Source organism: Prunus persica, chromosome G6 (genome assembly GCF_000346465.2).
Source record: "Prunus persica cultivar Lovell chromosome G6, Prunus_persica_NCBIv2, whole genome shotgun sequence".
Lineage (NCBI taxonomy): Eukaryota > Viridiplantae > Streptophyta > Magnoliopsida > Rosales > Rosaceae > Prunus > Prunus persica.
The window spans coordinates 12,634,073-12,655,912 of record NC_034014.1 but is presented as its reverse complement, the minus strand read 5'-3'; the positions used below and the strand labels follow the sequence as shown (position 1 = coordinate 12,655,912).

At 35.6% G+C, this 21,840-nt stretch overlaps 3 protein-coding genes across 3 annotated transcripts; all 3 read left to right on the top strand.

The window, feature by feature from the left end:
* Nucleotides 495-11,236, top strand: LOC18773614 (probable ubiquitin-like-specific protease 2B). Its single transcript, XM_020565960.1, has 13 exons — nucleotides 495-698; nucleotides 933-1,121; nucleotides 1,211-1,286; nucleotides 1,854-1,962; nucleotides 3,459-3,518; nucleotides 4,023-4,154; nucleotides 4,909-5,109; nucleotides 5,188-5,243; nucleotides 5,318-5,411; nucleotides 6,602-6,692; nucleotides 7,992-8,111; nucleotides 9,239-9,664; nucleotides 10,084-11,236. Exons 2-13 carry the CDS (start codon nucleotides 945-947, stop codon nucleotides 10,969-10,971), a joined length of 2,430 nt encoding a protein of 809 aa, XP_020421549.1. The 5' UTR covers nucleotides 495-698; nucleotides 933-944; the 3' UTR covers nucleotides 10,972-11,236.
* On the top strand, nucleotides 12,659-15,637 carry LOC18772487 (protein SPA, chloroplastic). The gene is made up of 4 exons (XM_007206637.2): nucleotides 12,659-13,051; nucleotides 13,213-13,249; nucleotides 14,909-14,992; nucleotides 15,346-15,637. The coding sequence occupies exons 1-4, from the start codon at nucleotides 12,749-12,751 to the stop codon at nucleotides 15,396-15,398; spliced, it is 477 nt and encodes a 158-aa protein (XP_007206699.1). The 5' UTR covers nucleotides 12,659-12,748; the 3' UTR covers nucleotides 15,399-15,637.
* LOC18774079 (probable carboxylesterase 15) lies at nucleotides 17,026-19,013 on the top strand. The gene is made up of 2 exons (XM_007205458.2): nucleotides 17,026-18,160; nucleotides 18,467-19,013. The coding sequence occupies exons 1-2, from the start codon at nucleotides 17,304-17,306 to the stop codon at nucleotides 18,771-18,773; spliced, it is 1,164 nt and encodes a 387-aa protein (XP_007205520.2). The 5' UTR covers nucleotides 17,026-17,303; the 3' UTR covers nucleotides 18,774-19,013.

Below are 21,840 nucleotides of genomic sequence, written 5' to 3'. Positions count from 1 at the left end.
TTCATTAAAGGGAACCAAGTGCTTTCTGTGTTTTTGTCCTGCAGCGCTTTTAAGAAGATGCACATCTCAAGTGCTCCTTCTAAAACCACTCCAACTGCTTTTGGATCTCACCCAAAGCGCTTTTATAATTTTTGCCAAACACTATTTTTAAAAGACAGAAGCGCTTTCATATATTTAGAAGCACTTTTCACTATTCTAAAAGCACTCCTAAACGAGAGGGCAGTGGCTATGAGAATTAGGGGGCAAATTGGAGGGAATTTGGGGAAAGTTAGAAACCTTACTTCATTTTTCCAAGCAAAGCACCCTTAATGGGCCCACACAACTAAACATCCAAGGATGCGGTCCCGATATTTTAAGGGGTAATTTTAAAAATATGTGAAACTATGTTTGGTCGTTTTCAAAATTATAAAACATTTGGGGTCAAAATGTTAATTTTAAAAACTCCTTCTGTTAAGACCCAGCCTCTTTCTTCTCGATAGAAGCTAGGTCTTCATTTGATTTGGGGGAGAATGACCAGAAAAGAAGAAGAAATAGGAAGAAGGAAGAAGGCTGAGAAAGAGAACTAAGAGGCGTCGAACCCATCCTCTTCTTCTGTCCTTTCGCCGAGTCGCCATCGAACCCAGCCACTTCTTCCACGAGCCTAGTTTTGTGATCTATGTAGTTTTTCTTTATTGACTGTCAAGCTCAATTAGTTAAAGGTAAAGTGCTATTTTGCATCAGGAAGTGAGATACATTTTTTTCAGTGACGGAAGACAATATAATCTCTGAAGAAGTGTAGTGAAACTATATAAAAAAAATTATTGATGTGCACAAAGTTACTTGGCTTGTATATAAATGTTGAATACTATCTTTCTTTTCTAGTGCAAAGTTTTGAATACGATGTTTTATCCAATATTTGAAGGCCAATTAATTGTGACTTGCACAATTTGCAGGATAACATAAAAATGACTGTTGTTCTTTATCCTGATTATGTTGTATATCGGGATAGTTATTGTACAGAACCCCAGTTAACGTTTTCCGACAGTTGCATCAAAGTCAGTGGCTCAAAAACATCTGAACCCTTTGATTTTGAATGGGGAGTTGATGATCTCATTACTTTTGAGTGTCAGAGGTTTCCAAAAGTGAGTCCTGAAACTCTCCTATTGGATGTCACCACTTTTTATATATATACTTGGTATTGAATATGTACAGTTTATTACACTACATTCAGGCTGAATTTGTGATGATAAAACTCCGTGTGATATCAAAGGATGCCCCTCAAGAGGATATTGCGGATGGTGTTTCTGGTCAGTGCACTTGTACAAAAGCTCTCTTCTTTTTGTTGTTTTTTGCCTTCTCTTATTAGGATTGGTGATGCATGTGTACTTTCTGGGACTTATCTTTGTTAAAATTTTACAAACATCTTCATAGGCAGATTGTTAAATCTGCTGTTCAATTATTGAAGCTAATGTGATCCTCCTCCAAAATTTTGGTCAATTTTCTCTCTGGTTCTTTGCAATTCTCACATCTCAATTTATGATGTTTAAGCTGTGTAGCTAAGACACTGATAAAAGATTAGATACATGTTATGTTATAGTCCTTACGGATGCTCAGAGATGGAAACTCTTTTTTGTTACCTAAATGTTATAAATAAGATATACAAGCGATTTGTAATCCAAGTATTATAAATTACTTCTAGCAAGTAGTATGTGTCATATGAGAAAATATGCTTCTTTCTAGTTCAGAAAATGTTTAAATCTTGTCCAAACTCGTTAATGCTATGCTTTAGCAGCTATTTGGGACTTCAAACTCTTAAGCTGAGTCTGGCTCCTTGTTTTTTCTCCTGACATGATCTGCTACACAAACTCTCTTAGGCTTTGAGGAGTTGAAGATTGCAGTTGTTGAACCCTATTGGTCTGAGAAAGAGGAAAGGATAGCATCTTTGAATGCAAAATATTTGAATGCATGGGTTCTTCTGCAAGAGTAAGTTTGTTTATGTTGCAGTTGTTAATACAATATTGTCCTGTGTTTCTTATGTACCATATTTCTTGATGTTCTAAGCTTTATGCCAATAAGCTGCGTAAATTTAATGGCCTATTATGCTGATTATGATTTGAGAGATAAACTAGGAAATTATTTAAAAATAACGTGCTTTCAGATGAAGTTTCATTACTGCACCTTACTACTTTTGGCATCATTTATATAATCTATGAGATTTTTAAAATTAAAAAATTTCTTCTTTAATTCTCTAGCTGTACCCACATTAACAAAATTATTGGTACATCCACCAACGTACACAAGTTGGAGATAACATATCTAAAACAATATCCAAGACATGGTCAATGTAATCTGATTGAAGATTAATGGCCAGGTTCCAGTATCCACTTTATCCGTAATGCTCAGGGGGGTCACATGCCTCCCTCAAGGTCTTGTTCAGCCAAAGTTTTTTGTTTTTTGTCTTCTGAAAAATTTATCGTTCTTATCATTTTATGAATATTGTTTCTCTTCTCCATTATGTACTATGAATTAGCCAGGCTATCCTATATTAAACTTCTCTTCTTTGTATAATTGCTTTTATTTTTGTTAAAAAACAATTTATAGTTGTTTTACTATGACAACATTAAATCTTATAGTATATGTCATGCAAGCTTGAAATTTATAGTATGAAGATAACTTGAGGGTGCCCCCTGTGAACTAAAATTCTGGCTCTGCCCCTGCACTTTTATCAGATCAATGAAATAACATTTCATCAGGATTATAATTTTATTTCCCTAAGGGGATTTAGTTTTAGGATCAAATAGATTAAGTGGCCTTTTGGGTGATCATACCATGACATATTTAAGGGGATATATAGTCCAGTAGCAAAAGGGATTGTTGTCGTACTTTGTCTAGAGAGTCAGTGAGGGATATCAGAGGGGCCCAGTCTTCAATTTGGAACTTCCCAGTAATATTGTTCCACATTTAGGTTGCATTTTTATTTTCAGAGATGATGGTGAAAGAAGCTCAGTAAACAGGAATTATTGGCTTAAAGGCTCCTGCTTTAGAACCATGTTACTAAAAGCATTTTCTTTGTGTGGTATCTGTCAGGTGCCGGGCATAGTGTCCAGTTCTTTTGCCTCTTTACAGGGATGATGTACTGCTCATGTGATAACTATCCCTGTTTTGGTAGTGGTTTGTAAATTAGAATGGTTAAATTGTACTCCTGAAAAAAAAAGGAAAAAAATAATGGTTCAACTGTACATGTGTGGTTAGATTTTGGTTGGTATCTTCATATTCTCTTTCTCTGTTTCCATATATCTAGCTTACAAATGCAAGGCAAATTGCTGGGATTCACATTTTATTTTTCTTAGGTAAATTGTTTGCCATGTTTGTAAATTTATACTAGCTCTTCAGTGTGCTGCGTACATAGTCTAATTCATTTTACTTCAGTAGTTCTATACATAGTCTTAAACTCATCTTTTTCCCCATTTTGGTACAAGTAGCATGGGCTTGGAAACAGATGAGGATGATTCACCTGGGCAGGGGCATCATTTTCCAAAGTGAGTTAAAGCGATCCTAGTTCCTTTTCAGTGTAACTATGAAGATACAAATTATAATGCTTGTTGTCAAATTCATCTCTCTTTTTGAGTTCAGTACTCCTTTATGTTTCTTATGTTTTCTGTTCTCTTCTTTTTTCTCTTATTTGATGAGGATTGGATGAAGATTTTAACTCTCTGTTTCTTGTGGTATATGCATGGGTATCACATTATCTATAGTTAGATAAGGCTTGTTTTACTACCATGACTTTCTTCAATATGTTTGTAAAATTTAAATGATTATTGTCTTGAGAATTAAGGAATCGTTTTCATATATAATGTGGATGTGTGCTTTTTTTGCTTTAATCATAGAACAAATGGCCGAAGAATAAATTGCTGTGGTCCCTTCTGTTGGTTGTTCTATTTTTGAAAGAGAACATAACTGCTTTGCTTTAGTGAACAATTTTCTGTTTTCTTTAAAGGTGTTACTGTATGATATATACTGAACAAATTTGAGATGATATACAGTTTTGATGAGCCATTTGAAGATGTTGTATATCCGAAAGGGGAGGCAGATGCTGTTTCCATCAGCAAGAGAGATGTTGATCTCTTACAGCCAGAGACATTTATTAACGATACAATTATTGACTTCTACATCAAGTAAGCTTGCATGGATAAGCTCACATGCATAACTTTATTTGCTTTATATTGAAGACCTACCTATTTCGGAATCCTAAATATTTGATGGACTTTCGTCCTTACAATTACAAGTGCTCCCTGAAGATACAATACATATAATTTCTAATAGTAGTGACACCAAGCTTTTGGTTTTTAAGTTCTATAATGTTTTTTTAAGTAAATCAATTGTATTAACAAATGGCAAGAAAAGACCCTAGCATACCCTAAGTATGCATTTACTAGTGTACTGAATGCATCAGCTCTAATAACTACCTTTACTCACCGTATTGAGGAGAACATTGGTCGCCACCCGAGTATCATCACTATCTTCAACAAAGCCCTTGCCTTGTTATCTAGGAACTTTTGACTTGCTAGATTTAATTCCCTAGTTAACCAAATGAATAATAATTTCAAGTAAATTAAAGTAAAAATAACTGAAATGGAAGATCAAAGCATTGAAAAGTTGTTAACTGCTAATAGACAAGACAATTTGAATGTGATAATTTTTAAAAATGGAATGCTTAAATAAATTGAAATACTAATGTCTTGAAAGTGGAAACAGAAATTGAAAAATGTATATCACCTTATGATTATAATTTCTAATTTCTAAATGACAATGCTAATGCTAATTGCAATTGTCTTTATTAGCAGTTAGAATCGTAATGTGATTGTTGGATTGTAATATCTGCCACTTTTAAAATTCAAATATTCCCATTACAAAGTAATCAATTGACAGGTATTTGAAGAATCAGATTCAATCTAGGGAAAAGCATAGGTTCCACTTTTTCAATAGTTTCTTCTTCCGGAAGCTGGCTGACCTGGACAAAGATCCATCCAGTGTTTCTGATGGCAGAGCTGCTTTCCAACGAGTTCGTAAATGGACAAGGAAAGTGGATTTATTTGAAAAGGATTACATCTTCATTCCTGTAAACTTCAAGTATGATCCTTTGACCAAACTTCGTGCCTCTTGTAATAAGATCAATTTAATGGGTGCTAATATGTGGTTTTTAATCAGTCTACACTGGAGTCTAATAGTCATATGTCATCCCGGTGAAGTGCCTCGACTTAATGGTAAGTTTTTGTTGGATTGTGCAATGTGTATCTGTGGATTTTTCCCATCATTTATGTAGTTTTGTCATGTTCAGATGGCGACTCAGGCAAGTCACATAAAGTACCTTGTATTTTGCATATGGATTCTATCAAAGGAAGTCATACGGGTCTGAAAAATCTAATTCAAAGGTATACTATTGAAGTTCATTTTATTTTGTTTTTTTTAAGGCAGTATGCATTTATTTTTATTTCTTATTTTTTGGAAAAACAGGTGTTATGAAGTCCCTTCTTTTCATATTCCTTTTATTGTTCTTGTATTTTATGCTAAGTTGGAGTTTTAAGAACTGAGAGGCCAAGTGGGCTTTGGTTCAAGAGGTAAAAGTGTGTAGGGTAGTGGTGGGTCTTGGTTTTAGATGCTTCCATTAAACCAAAGGAAAAGAGAGGGGAAAAAAGAGAAGAAACAAACGCTAAATTTGTTACATGATCCCTTGGACAAAATATTGCCTAAAAGAAATTTTTTAGCGTCAATTCAATTGTAGATTCCCTTTGGTTGACAGAATGGTTGCAATTACAGTTTATTGTAAATGTATGAGTTTTAGATATGGTGTTCCTTTTGTATACCCACGTTTCCTTGAATAAATTTATCTTATTAGAAGAAAAAAAAAAAAAAAATCTCATTTCTTTTGTTAATGCATGACCCTTTTTGGTTGAGACACAATTTTGTGTGCATATGTGTGTGCATTGGCTATTTCAGTATAAACAAAAGATGTGATAGAAAGTCATCCCGGCCCAGTGGTTGTATGATTAATCCCTTCAATCAATCATGGTTCTCTGAATTGGTTGTTTTGAGTTGAATTTTCATGGATAGTAAATAATTTTTTTAAAGAAATTAAGGGTTAATAAAGTGCTAAATTGTTACTTAATTAACAGTTATTTAGATTTATATTAAAATTTGTAAGGGGTGGGGGCGCTACTATTTTATATAACGTGGTTTGTGTCCAACAAACAATGCATGCCTCCTGCGCTAACTGAAATCTGGCTTGTAAAGACAACTTGTTCAAATTTTTCCGGCTCTTCCGGATTTTGAGAGGCTTTCTTCTGTACTAGGACATGAAGCTTTAATTCACTGATGATGTGCAAATTGAAGTGGATTTGAGGGAAAAGTCGCTTGGATAATTGTCAAATAAATGGACTTGATTTTCTAATTTTTTATGGAGACAACACAGGAGTTTTAAAAATATGTTTTTCTGTCATATGATTAGAATTTTTGAACAGGATGCTAAGTACCTGGGGTGTTGAATGGGATATCTATTATTTTTTACAACTTCAGAATTTAAACCTTTTAATTGTGACACCAAATTTTGATCTTGAAATGATAGTTACTTGTGGGAAGAGTGGAAAGAAAGGAAAAAGGAGGCATCTGAAGAAATGTCATCAAAGTTCCACAACCTGCGGTTTGTCCCACTTGAGGTATTACTCCAGTCTTCTCTAACAGATTTTTAAAGACAGAACAAAAAGAATTACCCGAGGAATATGCTTTAGATCGGTACTGTAGCTGAAAGTTTGACATGAAAGAGTGATTTTATAGGCCACATTTGAGTCAATGATTACTGTTGTGTATACATTAGCCTTATGATTGATATTATCAGCATATGGCTATTATTTTGGTGATACAAAATCTTGGTGTTCAAAATGATAGCAATTATATGAGATTTGTAGGTATGTGGAATGACATTCTCGGTTGGGTAATGTATAAGATGGTTCATGTGTTTTGGCTGCGCGTAAACTCATTTAATAATTGTGGGAAGCTGTAGGGCATCCTGAAATGCTTTGGTGATGCAAGCTCATCTCAAGATTGGGAGAGATGGAAGTTGTGTCAGTGTACTTTGTAATCTTATGATGTCTTTATTCTGTTTAGATCACTTAATAGCAGCTAATCTTAGTTTGAAAAATAAGGAACTTTGGGCTCTTGGAAGTGCAGATCTAATTGTGCAAATGTCTCTCCTCAATATGCGCTTACTGTAGGATAACTTTACTTTACTAGTTTATTCCATATATGAAGTCTAGATGATATGATATTTGATATCTAAATGCCTACTGTTCTTGTCTTATCACAAGATAAAAAGGAAAAAAAAAGTGACTCGTGTGAAGGTCATTATTATCTTCAAGCAACTTTTTCTTTGAGAAAAACACACACGCAAAGAAATTTGTAGACATGGGTATTAAGATAGTCTGATATTCAAGTGAATGCACCAAATTATTTTTCGTTATTCCCCATCTTTTTTTGGTGTTTATGGTCTAGTTTAAGTTCTAGATGCATTATAGTGATTTCATCCTCTTTTAACAATACGAACAGCTAAAATGTTCTTCCTCTTTTGTTCTAAATGTTTATAAATAGATATTAGATGAGTGCAATAGTCTTTTTTATGATTGTCATTATAAATGAGTTAGGGAATCGGATAAGTGCTTTTAATTATGAATTGTGATCTTAAAGCTGCTCCATGCCTTCTTCCCTTTTTTCTTTTCTAGAATGTGCATCTTCATCTGTCATGTTGCTGCTGTCTTTGTATTCCTGAAATAGATATTTTCTCTCTTTGTTCAGTTACATGGAGGTAATTTGATCTCTGAAAAGTTTTTTCACTTTCTTCCTTATTTTCCTGTCCTTTTAGATTAAGAAATGTAAAACAAAAACAAAAACAAAAAAAAAGCTTCAATTTTTGCTGATGGTAAAATATTAAAACTTCTGACAATGGTTCACATTCCTTTCAGTTACCGCAACAGGAAAATTCATTCGATTGTGGCCTGTTTTTGCTCCACTATCTGGAGCTGTTTCTGGTAGAAGCTCCTGTTTATTTCAGTCCTTTCAAAATAACCAAGTTCTCCAACTTCGTAAGCGATCTACTTTGTTTCTAGATTTTTCTAATTTCATTAGTTTTTTTTAATACTTTTACCCTTTACTTTGTACTGTATGAATGATGTGGCATGTCAATTTTATACATCCAGTACATAGCCCTAACATATTTAATTTTTAACTTGTATTACGCATCTCCTGGCTGTATGCATACTTCATTTTTTTGGTGGAAACATAGTTACAGTCTATTTAAATTCAGAGGGCGATTTTTGTGAAGCCCATTTTGAGTGGAAGATCTGTTGGATACATATGGAGGAGTGTATATATGAAACATAGCATATATTCTTTTGTTCATGTATTATTAATTAATTACACGCATGGAGGAGTGCCCAAGCACTTTAAGAGGAGATATAGCATATTCTTAAAGTCATTGGATGGAAATTTCATGGTTTAATAGACAAATGATTAAGAGCATGTAAGTAAACGAAGTGCGTCCACTGTTAACTGTTGGATGAAAACAAATCTAGCAACTTAGAGTATGAAAATTCAAACATGTTATACTCTAAACAGTAAATGCATGTTTCCTATAAACTGGTGGATGAAAAGTCAAACATGTCCACGATTAATAGGAAACATGTATGACATGCTTGAATTTTTATACTCTAAGCTGTTGGATTGGTTTTCATCCAGCAGTTGATAGGAAGCGCTTCGTTTATTTACATGCTCTTAGTCTTTGTCTATTTGAGTTCTTGAATGTCTGTAATGTGAAGTGTTTGAATGCTTGTGCATATATACACGTGTGTTAGTATGTGGATTTTCAATTTCTACCATGTTATTGCCTTCTTTCTCCTGTTCGTTGGTGGTGCTATTTGAACATGGGCATCACATCGAAAGCTCTCATCCTAGGATCTTTTCCTTCAATTGAAAGTTTTATCAGCTCGGATGCCTTACGATGAAATAAACAGATATTGGGTTGGGACAAACTCTGACTTTAGAGACAAGTGCTGGAACTTTAAATGATTTTCAGTGCCTATAAATCATGTACCCTTTTTCCCAAAATTTCTTTAACTGTTAGGCTTTCTAATATGATCCTCCTGTAATTTAATTGATCTTTCACTTTATATTTCAAATTTTAGCTATGCATAACCCCAACTTCTGTTACCAGCTTAATCCAGATTGGTTTCTTCCTTCCGAGGCTTCTCTCAAGCGTACTCTTATCCAGAGGTTAATTTTTGAGCTCCTTGAAAATCGTTGTCGGGAAGTCTCTTCAGCAGCTTCCAGTGATGAAGACCAGGCTAAATTTCCGGAATGTAACGAGCATGAAACTGGTGTGCAGTCATTTTCAGGAAGATGTGGTCCTGCTATAGCTTGCCAAGAAAATATATCTAATTCTCAAGCAGGCCAGGGGATTGAAATTACTCTGTTATCCACACCTTCTCTTAAGAGCTCTGAGTGTGTTAGTGATGCAGGCTTGGTTCTCAGGGAATTTTTTGAGCCAGGAGCCACCCCTGGCTCACTATTTGGACAATATCAATCATTTGACCAAAAGTCATCTTTTTACCTTCTTAATGGAGCTATACCACCAATAGAGGTACCACTATTTCTTTTTCTTTTTTAAGGAACAAAATCTGTTTTAATTATGAGATAGTCGGGATTGAAAAGCATGAGCATTGTTTATGTTGGCTTTTAAGGATATTTTGGGTGTTGATTTATAAAGCTCATGTGTGTTTGAGAGAGAGAGAGAGAATAAGAGAATATTGGCAATACCATGTTATACGTTACATGTTATATCTTCCCCTTTTCTTTTTCTTTTTTTCCTTCAACCAATTAAAGCTTTGAGAAACATTTGTTTCATTCTGGTACGCCTTTCTTCTTCTTTTTTTCTTTTTTTCCAGTTATGGGCTCAGAACCGTATAAGACTAAGCATACATGTTATAAATGGATACATGTTTTACATCAATTCATTGAAGAGACAGCAGTACTTGCACTTATGTATTTGTTAAATAACAGGAAGACACCGAAAATGGAGAGCATTTTGCTTTTACGCCTACAGGAGACTCTGGTTTTCAGCAAATAACTGGAATCACATCTCAAACTTGTGGCATTCCATACACATCAAGAACTTATGGAGCTGAGACTTCCTATGACTTGGGAATATCTGCACAAGAAGAAAATGGAAACATTGATTCATCTCCTAAACCATCAAATTGTGCCTCTGACCATTCTGAAGATTTAGGGGTCATGGAAGACCATCCAGTTGGGGAGAAAGATTTGGGTCTGAGCCAGAAAGAAGAAATGGATGTGAACAATCCAGCTATGGAAAATGTCACATGTTTAACAGATGGCCTTGTTTCTGCTCCAGGGAATCCGGATGCTTCCATTATTGAAGGTTCTCAAGACCATGATAAGGTGCATGATGGCAATAGAAGTGGAGTTTCTCAAGACCATGATAAGGTGCATTATAATAATGGATATGGAGGTTCTCAAGACCCTGATAAGGTCCATGAGGGCAATGGAAAAGGAAGTTCTCAAGACCATGATAAGGTCCATGATGGCGATGAAAATGGAGGTTCTCAGGACCATGATGAGGTTCATAATGGCGCTGAAAATGAAGGTTCTCGAGATTGTGATAAGGTGCATGATGGGAATGAAAATGAAGGTTCTTGGGATCGTGTAAAGGTGAATGATGGCAATGAAAATGGAGCTCCATTTTCTTCCCGCCAAGAAAATCCTGATATACCAGCGTATCAAGACTCTAATATGGTAGACAACAGGACAGTCTCATGTGATGATGTGCAGATGTTCGTCGATGATCGGATGCCTGAGCCTCAAGAGCAACCTGCTGCAAAAAGGCTGCGGCTTACACAACCACTTGAAGGGGAAAAATGTGTCACATGATGCCTGCTTGAGGATTGAAATTTGTGAGGCCCTATATGCTCTGTTTTGCATTTCACTGGGTGTTTGTGTATAAGTATTTTGATAGGTGTTCTGGGCCCAAAAAGAAGTACTTTGATAGGCAGACCTGAATTCTGTGAATAGTGTCTGGTCTGTATAGGCCATATGAGGTATGCGGATGTATTGATAGAAGAATAGTTTAGATACTGGGCGCTTAACTTATATGTCAGTGAATTTATTAGTAAAAAAAGGAGTCTTTCTAAAGCAATTTTTGTAGTCTCCTCTCCAATAATTAGGGCATTTTTTGTATAAAAAAATTTAGTACAAAAAAATTTAGTACAAACAAATGGGGGAGGGGGTTTTACACAAATATTCATTGGATACCTGGGGGTTTCAAACTTCTGCCCATATGGGTGGAGGTCGAAGAGCTCAATCAACTGAGATATGCCCTATTGTGTTTCCCTCCTTCCACCTATAAATCATATAGTTTGGCACATGCAAAAATAATTCATCAAAAACACCAAAAGAAAAATCTCTGAACGCATGTCAACTTGATGTTGATAGGAAAGTAAGAGCTCCTACTTCCAAGGAAGGAGGCAAGTATTTTTCTACACCATTCGGTATCACAAACCTTAGTATTTAGAGTTTAGGATTTAGGGCTTTTGCTTAGAATTTTATGTTTAAACTATCTAAAAACTGACTCCTTTTATGTGACTTGAAATTATATTAGGTGTAAAAGAGGCTAGCTCGGATTGGCCTAGGCCCTATTCTTATCTTTGTTGGTGTATTATGGATCTCAAGATTAGCTAGTACAATTTTTTTGGAACTTTTTCCTGAATTTGTCAACAAAAAAAAATCGATGTAATTCTGTTGTTAGGTTTTTCGTCAAATTCTCGTTAATTGCCTACATAGCAGCCTTAGACCCCACCTTTTCTCATGTTTCAAAGTCAATTTTTGGGTATTTTCAAACAACAATTGTTTTCATGCCCAAACCATCCAAAACATTTTCTATTTTGAACAATATATTCTACGTCGGACACATTTTCTATGTCGGGACGACATTGAAAAAAAAAAATTTAACAAATCCGAAATACTTGATTGTTAAAATTGAGAGTATGAATAAATATACCTTAAAATAAGTACATGAGCATCTCCAATCGACTCGTTAAATGACAAATAGCATGCCAAACAGTTACAATTGAAGTTTTTTGGGAGGTCCAACCGAGCCTTTAATGGTGACATGGAAAAGAAGGCTGGAGCATGGATGGCAATTTTAACACCAACATACTAAGGCATCTTTTCCATTATTATTTTTTCTATCGATCCCACTTAACTTTAATGGATGTTGTTTTGATTGATACAATCAGATTATACAAGATGTAAAATAGTCATGTAAGCCATCAAATTCAAATTAGGTTGTTTAAATTTGACATCTCTACCGGAGATGCTAATAGGTCAAATTATTATTGGGTGGTAGATAGTTCAATTGTTTTATTGGATGGTAAATGGGTACATGCCTAATAGTTTGGATGGTATTTCTGCAAATTTTGTTTAACATTTTGGCTGTCATATGGGGCAATGTGTAGGTTTCATTAAAGTTTGTGTATGCCTCAGTAAATAATCAATAATTCATGTACGAATATGAAAATAATACAATAGTTTGGGAGTTATTTGTAGGTGGAAAGTTTTTTTTTTGGGCTGATTGCCAAAAAAGTTGAGAAGAAAAAAACTGAATACGAGTAACGAAACTGAGCTCCACATACTCACTTAACTTCTATCCATGGCCACACTTTCCTGCTACTCTCTGCATCCTCTTGCTTCTGCTTCTTCTTCTTCAACAACGTCTCTCACTGCCAATCACTCTCTTCCATATCAACCCCAAACAAAACCTGAAATCCCTTTACTGTTCCGCTGCTCTGCCACAAGTGCCGCTAGGCCTGAAGTCATAATTCAACCCACAAGGCTCTTTGTCCAGCCCATTCTACTATTTGCTGGCTTTGACAAACCCTTGGATACCCAAACTTTTCTTGCTACTATAAGTGTCTTGGCTGCCATTGCTCTCTCTCTCTTTCTTGGTCTTAAGGTAACAATTAGTTCTGCCTTTCTTGGTCTAGCTTTCTTTCTGGGTTTTGTGTGTTTTGGAAAAATGATATCTTTAAAGAAAAATGGAGCTTGTGGGTTTGGTGTTTTTTGGGTTAAGGTTGATGAATGGTGGGTTTGTGGTTGTTCTTGAATCTTTTGCAGGGTGACCCTGTGCCTTGTGAGAGATGTGCTGGCAATGGTAATGGCTTTGTGATTGTTTCTATTTTTCTTGGTTTTTATTTATTTATAAAGAAATGGAAGATAATTGTGAAATACCGATTCCATTTCAAGCCAGCAACGGAAGAATATAATGTAGAAAAAATAATGACAGTGCTAATATTCTTTTGTTCTGTGCTTTAACTTCGCTCAACTCTCTTATGGTAGTTTCAGAATTGAGTTTTATCAAGTAATGCAAGCTAGTATCGTTTGTTAATTCTATGAGAAATGGTTACTTTTTGTTAGCTAGTGCCAGTAGTTAGTATCTGTAGAGAGCATCTTTGACAATAGGAAACTGGAAGCCTTGGATTGAAGTATATGGAGATACTGATGGCTAAATAAAATATAGCTCTCTAACAAAAGCGAAAAGTTAATTATAGACAAAAGAAGAAACAAATAAAAATGGTTACTTCTGGTGAATGACAAACTCCGAAACAAAAAGGCTAGAAACTTAAATTTGTATTTGATGATTGACCAGATGGTCATATCATTTTTTGGGCATATCAATGATGAAAACTATCAGATACCGGTTGGTTGAGCTCTATCATGATAAGATGACTCTGCTGTCAGAGTTGCAAGTCATTGGTATTCTTTATAGGTGACTTCCTGTGTTTCCACAACATGTAGAGGTGGTGATGGCGGTAAAACTTGTGAAGAGGGTTTTCGAAAATGGGTTCGGTTCAATCCAGGGCTTGCCAAATTGGCTGTTAAGTGGCAGTTGTTGGCCCTCAAAATGTGCAGCCTTTTCTAGAGGGTAATTTTGTGCTAGCTGGAGAATTATTCCCTCTTCTTACAATCCATTTCTATGTCCTTTTTTGATAATCACACATAGGCAATCCATCCATAACCCAGTTATTGAAGCATGATATATTCTAAATTGTTCTTCTAATCACATAAATTTCATTTAGTACACTAATCTTCCCACAGTGGCTTTAGGCCTTTACATTGTAGTAAACCCTTTTTATGCATTAATCATGCTACATAGAAGGGAAAATTGTAACATTAGGTCTTTGGGTCTGATGCCAACCAATTTGAACAGAAGGTGAAAACACTAGAACATAAATTATATACAAGAACCCAGAAAAAGCCAGCTGTATAGTTTGAAGGAAATCTATGCTAGGATTATTCAAAAATTCTGAAATTAATGTAAGATTTGTGCTCATAAACAGTCCAGGGAAAGAAAATTGTTCAGTGCACCCATTAGCATGTTTGCTAAATAGGATGCGCGCGTAGTAATCATATCATTATTGTATCAGTATTTCAATTCAGAATGTCAAGGGATTGAGGTGTTTGGATGAGTGCTCGACTGAAAGGAAACTCAAGTTCATGCACAAGTATTAAAGCTTGATGTAGTGTAATACTATCAGCCATGCTGAGAGTTTTGAGGGAGAATTGTAGCCAATTGATTTCTTGTTAACTTAACCAAACCATCATTGGACCCCTACTCTCTTCCACACATTATTTTCAAGCATCTAAGGACATATAGGATACACAAATGTGGCAGAAAATGCTGCAACAAATATATTGGTACTGGATGTAAAAGATGCTGGTCTATATCTCATTTGTTATGCTCTTTATTTCTACATTTAGTAATTTTTTCCCCCTCGGGGTCTATCTTTTCCTAATATATAAGCGATGTCAGGTGGTACAAAATGTGTCTTCTGTAGCAATGGTAAAATGAAGATGGAGACAGGCTTGATTGATTGCAAGGTGTGCAAGGGTGCAGGTAATAGTTTCTGATGCTTCTTTCCTGTGTGTTATTACCCTTAGGCCCAGCTATGACCATCTAAGGAGTAAGAACATAGTTGATCTAAGATTTTGGTGAACATACTCTATCATCATTCGTCCCCGTGGAATGATTATTGTCGAAAAATGCAAAGTCCCACATGAGGACAAAATAAAATACAACATTAATGAGAGGTTCCACTACTAATAGCACAGTTTGTGTCTCTAAAATCTTAACCTTAATTCCATTAAAGGTTGAAAGAAGTAAATCAAGTTGTGGTTTTTGGTGAACTTTTCAATATTTTTGTATGGTTCGATCTCTCCTTTTCTCTCAAATGAATTTTATTTTTGTAGGATTGGTACTCTGCAAGAAGTGTGCAGGTTCTGGATATTCTCGACGGCTATGAACTGTGTTTTTAGAATATTAATTTGCTCTCTCTATTTTCAATCTGAATGAATTTTCCCTAGCTTTAATTCTTTTTTGGTCCAGATGCATCCTTCTTTTTCCCTTGAAGTGTAGCCCCATTCTCTAATGTTCATGTGCTTATTCAAAAACTGTGAAGGATGAAAAATTGTAAATTCTAATTTACATTTTGTTTCCATGTATATATTTTCATTTCTTATTAGAATATATATATTTTCTGCAGCACTGTTTGCTTAGAGAGAAACTGAGGAAAAAAAATCATTGACTGAATTAACTTTTCTCATGAAGAATAACTGAACTAGTCACAAGCTTTTATACCATTACAATTGATTGACCATCACCAGTTATAACTATCTAACATCTCTGTTAGATAGCAGCTGACAAGAACTGATCTGGTGTGAGTTAGCAGTTAACAAGAACTGAAATCTCTACTGGTTTTATCATGTTCTTTAGCTTTTCTAACTATATAGTAGACTTATTGCTATATCTTTGTAGTAGTGATTTGGACTGGATTGGAGGTCTACATTAGTTCAATCTTCTTATTTTGTAATCGTTTCTAATTCGATCCAATCTTTTATCCTTTAAGGCGTATAAAATAATCACACTACAAAAAAAAGTGACAACAGTCATTATTATTTGGTGACTAATACTGGAGTGAATAAAGCCTGATTCTAGCATTAGTCACCAAATATCTCCAAATAACTATTGCAATTTTTTTGGTAGTGTCAGTATGAGCTAGTTGCCACAATGCTTTGATTGACACACTTGTTTTTTAAGGCGTAAGTTATTCAATTATTCTAAGAACGAGAAAAAGACAATAACAACCACCATGTTTATTATTGTTAAAAAAAAAAAGGGGTCTTTCGATATAGGTTTAATTTTGAGTTTGCACTATGAATGCAGTCCACCTCTCTTTTGATGTAGAATTGGGTCCAGTGACTCAACATGCTAGCCAAGTATGCAAAGCCTTAGCCACTATTTTTAAAATATTTACACATATTGCCATTGTACAGTCAATCCTCTAAAATTTATTAATTACTGCAGTCAATAAATTAATATCACATTTCTACAATTAATCTCAATTTATCCTGGTTTGATTTACCTACTTTGCAGGTTTGTGTATACCTCCTTCATAGGTAATTTCATATCATATATCTCCTCCATAGGTAATTAACATTCATATGTATACCTTCTCCATAGATAAATAGAATTCATATGTATACCTCCTCCAAAGGTAATTAACATTCATGTATATTCCTAGTCCATAGATAATTATACCTCCTCCATATGATTGTAAGAAGAAAAAGAAGGAAGAAGAACGAAGAAGATGAACAAAATGTAGAAGAAAGATTATTATAGGAAATTTATTTATTTATTTATTTATTTGTATCATCAGCTCGTGTTTATGGGATTTTCAAAATTAAAATGGATAGACAAGAAAATATTTTATAAATTCAAATCATAATTAACTAAAAGATCAAATATAGTAATTATTGGCCTAAAATTAATTTCTTATCCGTTTATGAATTGCAATTAGAATTAATAGTTGTATTAGTTAGCTAATTATTGTGATATAAATAAGCTTTTCCCGATTTAAATCATAAGGGTATAATTGGAACATTGGAACATGAAAATAAATTTAAAAAGAAAAAATATATATGATTACATCATAAAATTAGAAAAAGAATGTAATCCTATGTAGCATTGAAGTAAGAGGACTTAACATTACTAATAATACATGCGTAGATTGTACCCAAATTTTATCATAAGAATTGGACTTATATCGAATTATTTATAAATAAAAAAACCTAGGACAAGCACTACAAACAAACTGCTTCGACAAGAAATAAAATAATAAAACCACCAAAAACTGCTTTGTCCAGTCACCATGGCCCACTCCACCATATTTCCATACAAAACAACAAAACAACATGGAAAAAATACCCAACAACTCCACTCCCCCACCTCCCTCCTCCTCCCTATTTCTTCCCCACTTCTCTTCCTTCCCTTTCTCACAATTCTCGCAAGTCCTCCTCATCACCACAACACAAGCATGTCCACCTCAACCACCACCCCTCCCAACACTTTATCGTACGAAGAATGCCGCGGCGTTCTTCGCGTATACAACGACGGCTCCATCGTCCGCTCTCCCAACCCGAGCTTCGACGTCCCCATCCTGGACGACGGCTCCGTCGCCTGGAAGGACGTCGTTTTCGACCCGACCAATCACCTCCAACTCCGCCTCTACAAGCCAGCAGCAACGACACGCTCTCCCTCGTCGTCCAAAAAGCTCCCCATCTTCTACTACATCCACGGTGGAGGCTTCTGCATCGGCTCGCGCGCTTGGCCCAACTGCCAGAACTACTGCTTCCAGCTCGCTTCCCAGCTCCAGTGTGTCGTTGTTTCGCCCGACTATCGCCTCGCTCCCGAGCACCGCCTCCCGGCAGCGATCCACGACGGCGCCGCTGCTCTGCAGTGGCTCCGGGCCCAAGCCGAGGCCGACGAGCCGGACACGTGGTTGACTGACGTGGCTGATTTTGAAAACGTGTTTGTTTCGGGTGACTCGGCGGGCGGGAACATAGCTCATAACTTGGCGGTTCGGTTTGGGCCCGGTTCGGCAGAGTTGGGGCCGGTTCGGGTTAGGGGGTATCTGCTTTTGGCACCGTTTTTCGCTGGAACAGTTTTGAGTAAGTCGGAGGCCGAGGGGCCCAAAGATGCCTTTCTCAATTGGGAGCTCATTGACAGGTTTTTGCAATTTCTACTTTTTGTTTTTTGTGTTTATCCCCTAATTCTGTTTAATCTCCTCTCATCCCAAATTTTGTGTTTATCCCAAATTCACGATAAATACGGTCTAAATAGCAGCACTTTCGTAAGTTTACGAGTAATTAATTAAGAGTTGTTGATTAGCATGATGAACTCTTAAAATATTTCACATGAAAAAACTGTTCAATTATAATCGTTGACACATGCAAGTGAAATTAAGCACTGACAAGGCTCTATATTATATTTGGAATTTTAAAAAAAAATTGTGTGATGCTAAAAATTGGGCAGGTTTTGGAGGCTATCGATACCAATTGGAGAGAATACAGATCACCCACTTGTGAACCCATTTGGGCCATTTAGCCGGAGCCTTGAACCGGTGGCTCTTGATCCGATCCTAGTGGTTGTGGGTGGCAGTGATCTGCTCAAAGACCGAGCTGAAGATTACGCAAAGAGGCTCAAGAATTGGGGAAAGAAGGTTGAGTACGTGGAATTTGAAGGGGAGCAGCATGGTTTCTTCACCGTTCATCCTAATTCCCAAGCCGCAAAAGACTTGATGCCAATTCTCAAACGATTCATTACTGAAAATTCCAGCTAAAACTGCAACTTTGGCGTCCAAAATAAGTGTGTTTTGTTTTCATTCATTGCTGAAAATGTGAGCAATTTACACTTTGTAAGTATTCTCTAAAATATATGAACCATTTTCCAACTTTGTTTGAGCGCCTTATCAACCACACTGCTGGTTATTTCATGATTACATGCTACACCATGTAATATTTATATTCTCTCTACAATATGTTTTTCGAAGAAATGGAATTTCAGATGACTTTATTTAGGATTTGTTATCCCATATTAATATAATCATTTTCTTTACTTCCTATTTAATTCTTCCTTTGGATAACTTTATTTAGGTTCCTTTGGATAACCATTACTACTATGTTTTAAATATTATAAACTTTTCTATTCGTATTAATGAAATTTAACCATCCTTTAGCCGAAAAAAAAAAAGTACAAAAGTTCTAATTTGACAGCAATGACAAAATACAATTAGTTATGACAATAAAATCCTTCAAATGCGAGGTATGATTAAAATTTGAAGGAAAAAAAAAATTTGAAGTATTAGTTTTGGGAGAATTTTTGGATCGATGAATTAGCCAAAAATAGATGATGGATAACTCAATTATGAGTATGGCTCACAACAAAAAACTTGTTATTCACTAACTAAAATGAAAATAGTGTTACTAAACGAATTCTAAAATTAATTGAGTACAGCTTATGATATAAGTACACTCTAATATTTTAATCAAAATATAAAATTAAAAGTACACCTTATTTAACTACCAAAAATACCTCTGATACACCCTAATACATTATATCACATAACACCCCTAATACCAATCTCAAATCTATCACCTTCTAAAAATCAACAACCACTTAGAGTACTAATGTTCTCAAAACTTGTTCTCTGGATAAATTGGCTGGTGATTTACATCTGTTTGATGGCTCCTTGGTCACAGTGTAAGAAGGTTTATTACATTAAACCCATTAAAGTGATCTTCTAATCAACTTAGGATTACAAAGACTTATTGTTTATTAGGAACTCAAAACCTATCTCGATTAGGCAAGCCTGTAAACAGTGTTCAATAAGGACAATGAAGGCTTAAGGGTTCCTAGTTCTACAAGGATTGGAATGGATTAATCCTATAGCATGAAGGACATCTCTAAGTGTTTCTTGATGGGCAAGACACTTAGAGAGATGCATATAAATAGAAGGCTCCCTCCTAGATCTGAGAAAAACAACGCAGCTAAACAGAAATTCACCCATCAGAGTTATAGCTATAAGGATCGGATTCTCAGGAGAAGAACTTCTATACCTTGCGCTGCCAATCTGTTCCAGCATCATCCAATCTGCGCCAGCACCAGGTTAGTGTTAAACATGTTATGGCTTTAAAGAACTTACATGTGGTATCAGAGCTTAAGTTATATCATGTTCTACCTAACAAAACTCGTGCAGGAAATTGAGAAAATAACTGACAGCTTTTAAGTTATAAAGTATGAACATGATAACAGTATAAAGTATGTGCTTTATCATGTTCTTGACGATTTCTACAGATCATCGCTTACAGTTCTTGTGTAGTGATTGAGTGAGCCAAAGCGACTCAACCATTGCATGATCACTGTATTCAAAGTATTATGATCAGAATTTGCACCATGATGCAAAACATGTCAAAAGGCTTTCTGTCCAAAGATGTCAACAGTTTGATGTGTCTTGTATCATGGTGGATCGACATGGGACATGGATAGATATGGATTAGTGAAAGGTTTTCTTCTGTCTAAAGATGTAGAAGATCTTTTGCTCAGGAAATTCATATCTATTCGTTTTCCAGTGTCAATAAGCATGCTTGAATCACTGTCCAAAGATGTGATTAAGTGTGTTTGATTAAAGTTCTGGGGAAAGTTATATATATAAAGTGCTTATCTTGTTTTAAACATGTACAGTCAATCATAACTCGATTCAAACTCTCACTGGCTCAAATTATAAGAAATGGAGAGAAGATGTGGAAATTGCTCTTGGACTTCTGGATTATGAGATGGTTCTTACTGATGAAGCTCTATCAGTACCTGCGAATGATGCATCTGCTGAGACTAAGGCTAAATATGCAAAGTGGATTAAGGCCAACAAAATGGCAATTCTGATCATGAGGAGGTCTATTTCAGAAGAGGTCAGAGGCAGTATTATTGAAACTGAGAGTGCTAAGCTATTCATGGAAGCTATTGCAGAAAACTTCCAAGGATCCAAGAAAGCTGAAATTGGCACACTCATGAGCCAGCTGACAGATATGAAATACAATGGAGAAGGCTTCATAAGAACTCATATTCTGAACATGGTTGAGATAGGAAACAAGTTGAAGGCTCTAAAAGTCAATGTGGATGAAACCATGATGGTGCACTTTGCCATTAACTCTCTACCTAGTATTTTTAGACAACTGAAAACTACTTATATTGCTCAGAAGGAGATATGGTCAGTTGCTGATTTGATAGGTAGATGTGTGCAGGAAGAGCAAAGTATAAGAAAAGACAAAGGCAAAGATCAAGTGTGTTTTGTGCAGGATACTAAGTTTAAACAGAAGGAATGGACCAAAAACAAGAACACAGATAAGCAGCAAAAGAAAGATGAGTCTGCAAAGGGCACGGGTCCAGTAGGTTTGAAGTGTTTCTTCTGCAAGAAATTTGGACATTTAAAGAGAGATTGCAGAAGATACAAGCGCTGGTTGGACAAACAAAAGGGAAAAGGTAAGCATGAAAATGTCTCTGTGATTTATGAATCTAATACAATTGAAGTTTTATCTAATTCATGGTGGTTAGACAGTGGTGCAACAGTTCATGTGACTAACTCTTTGCAGGGATTCAAAACAAAGAGGGTGCCAAACAAGGATGACTTGAAGGTGTTCGTGGAAAATGGAGAAAGAGTTAGAGTAGATTTTGTTGGTTTAGCTAGTCTTGAGTTGGAGTCAGGTTTTATTTTGGAATTAGTTGATGTCGTTTATGTTCCTTCTATGACAAGGAATCTGTTATCAGTTAGCAAGCTTGTAAAATCAAACTTATAGTTTGAGTTTGATGAGTCTGGTTTCTCCATTTTCAGAAATAAAAGTTTTATTGGTAAT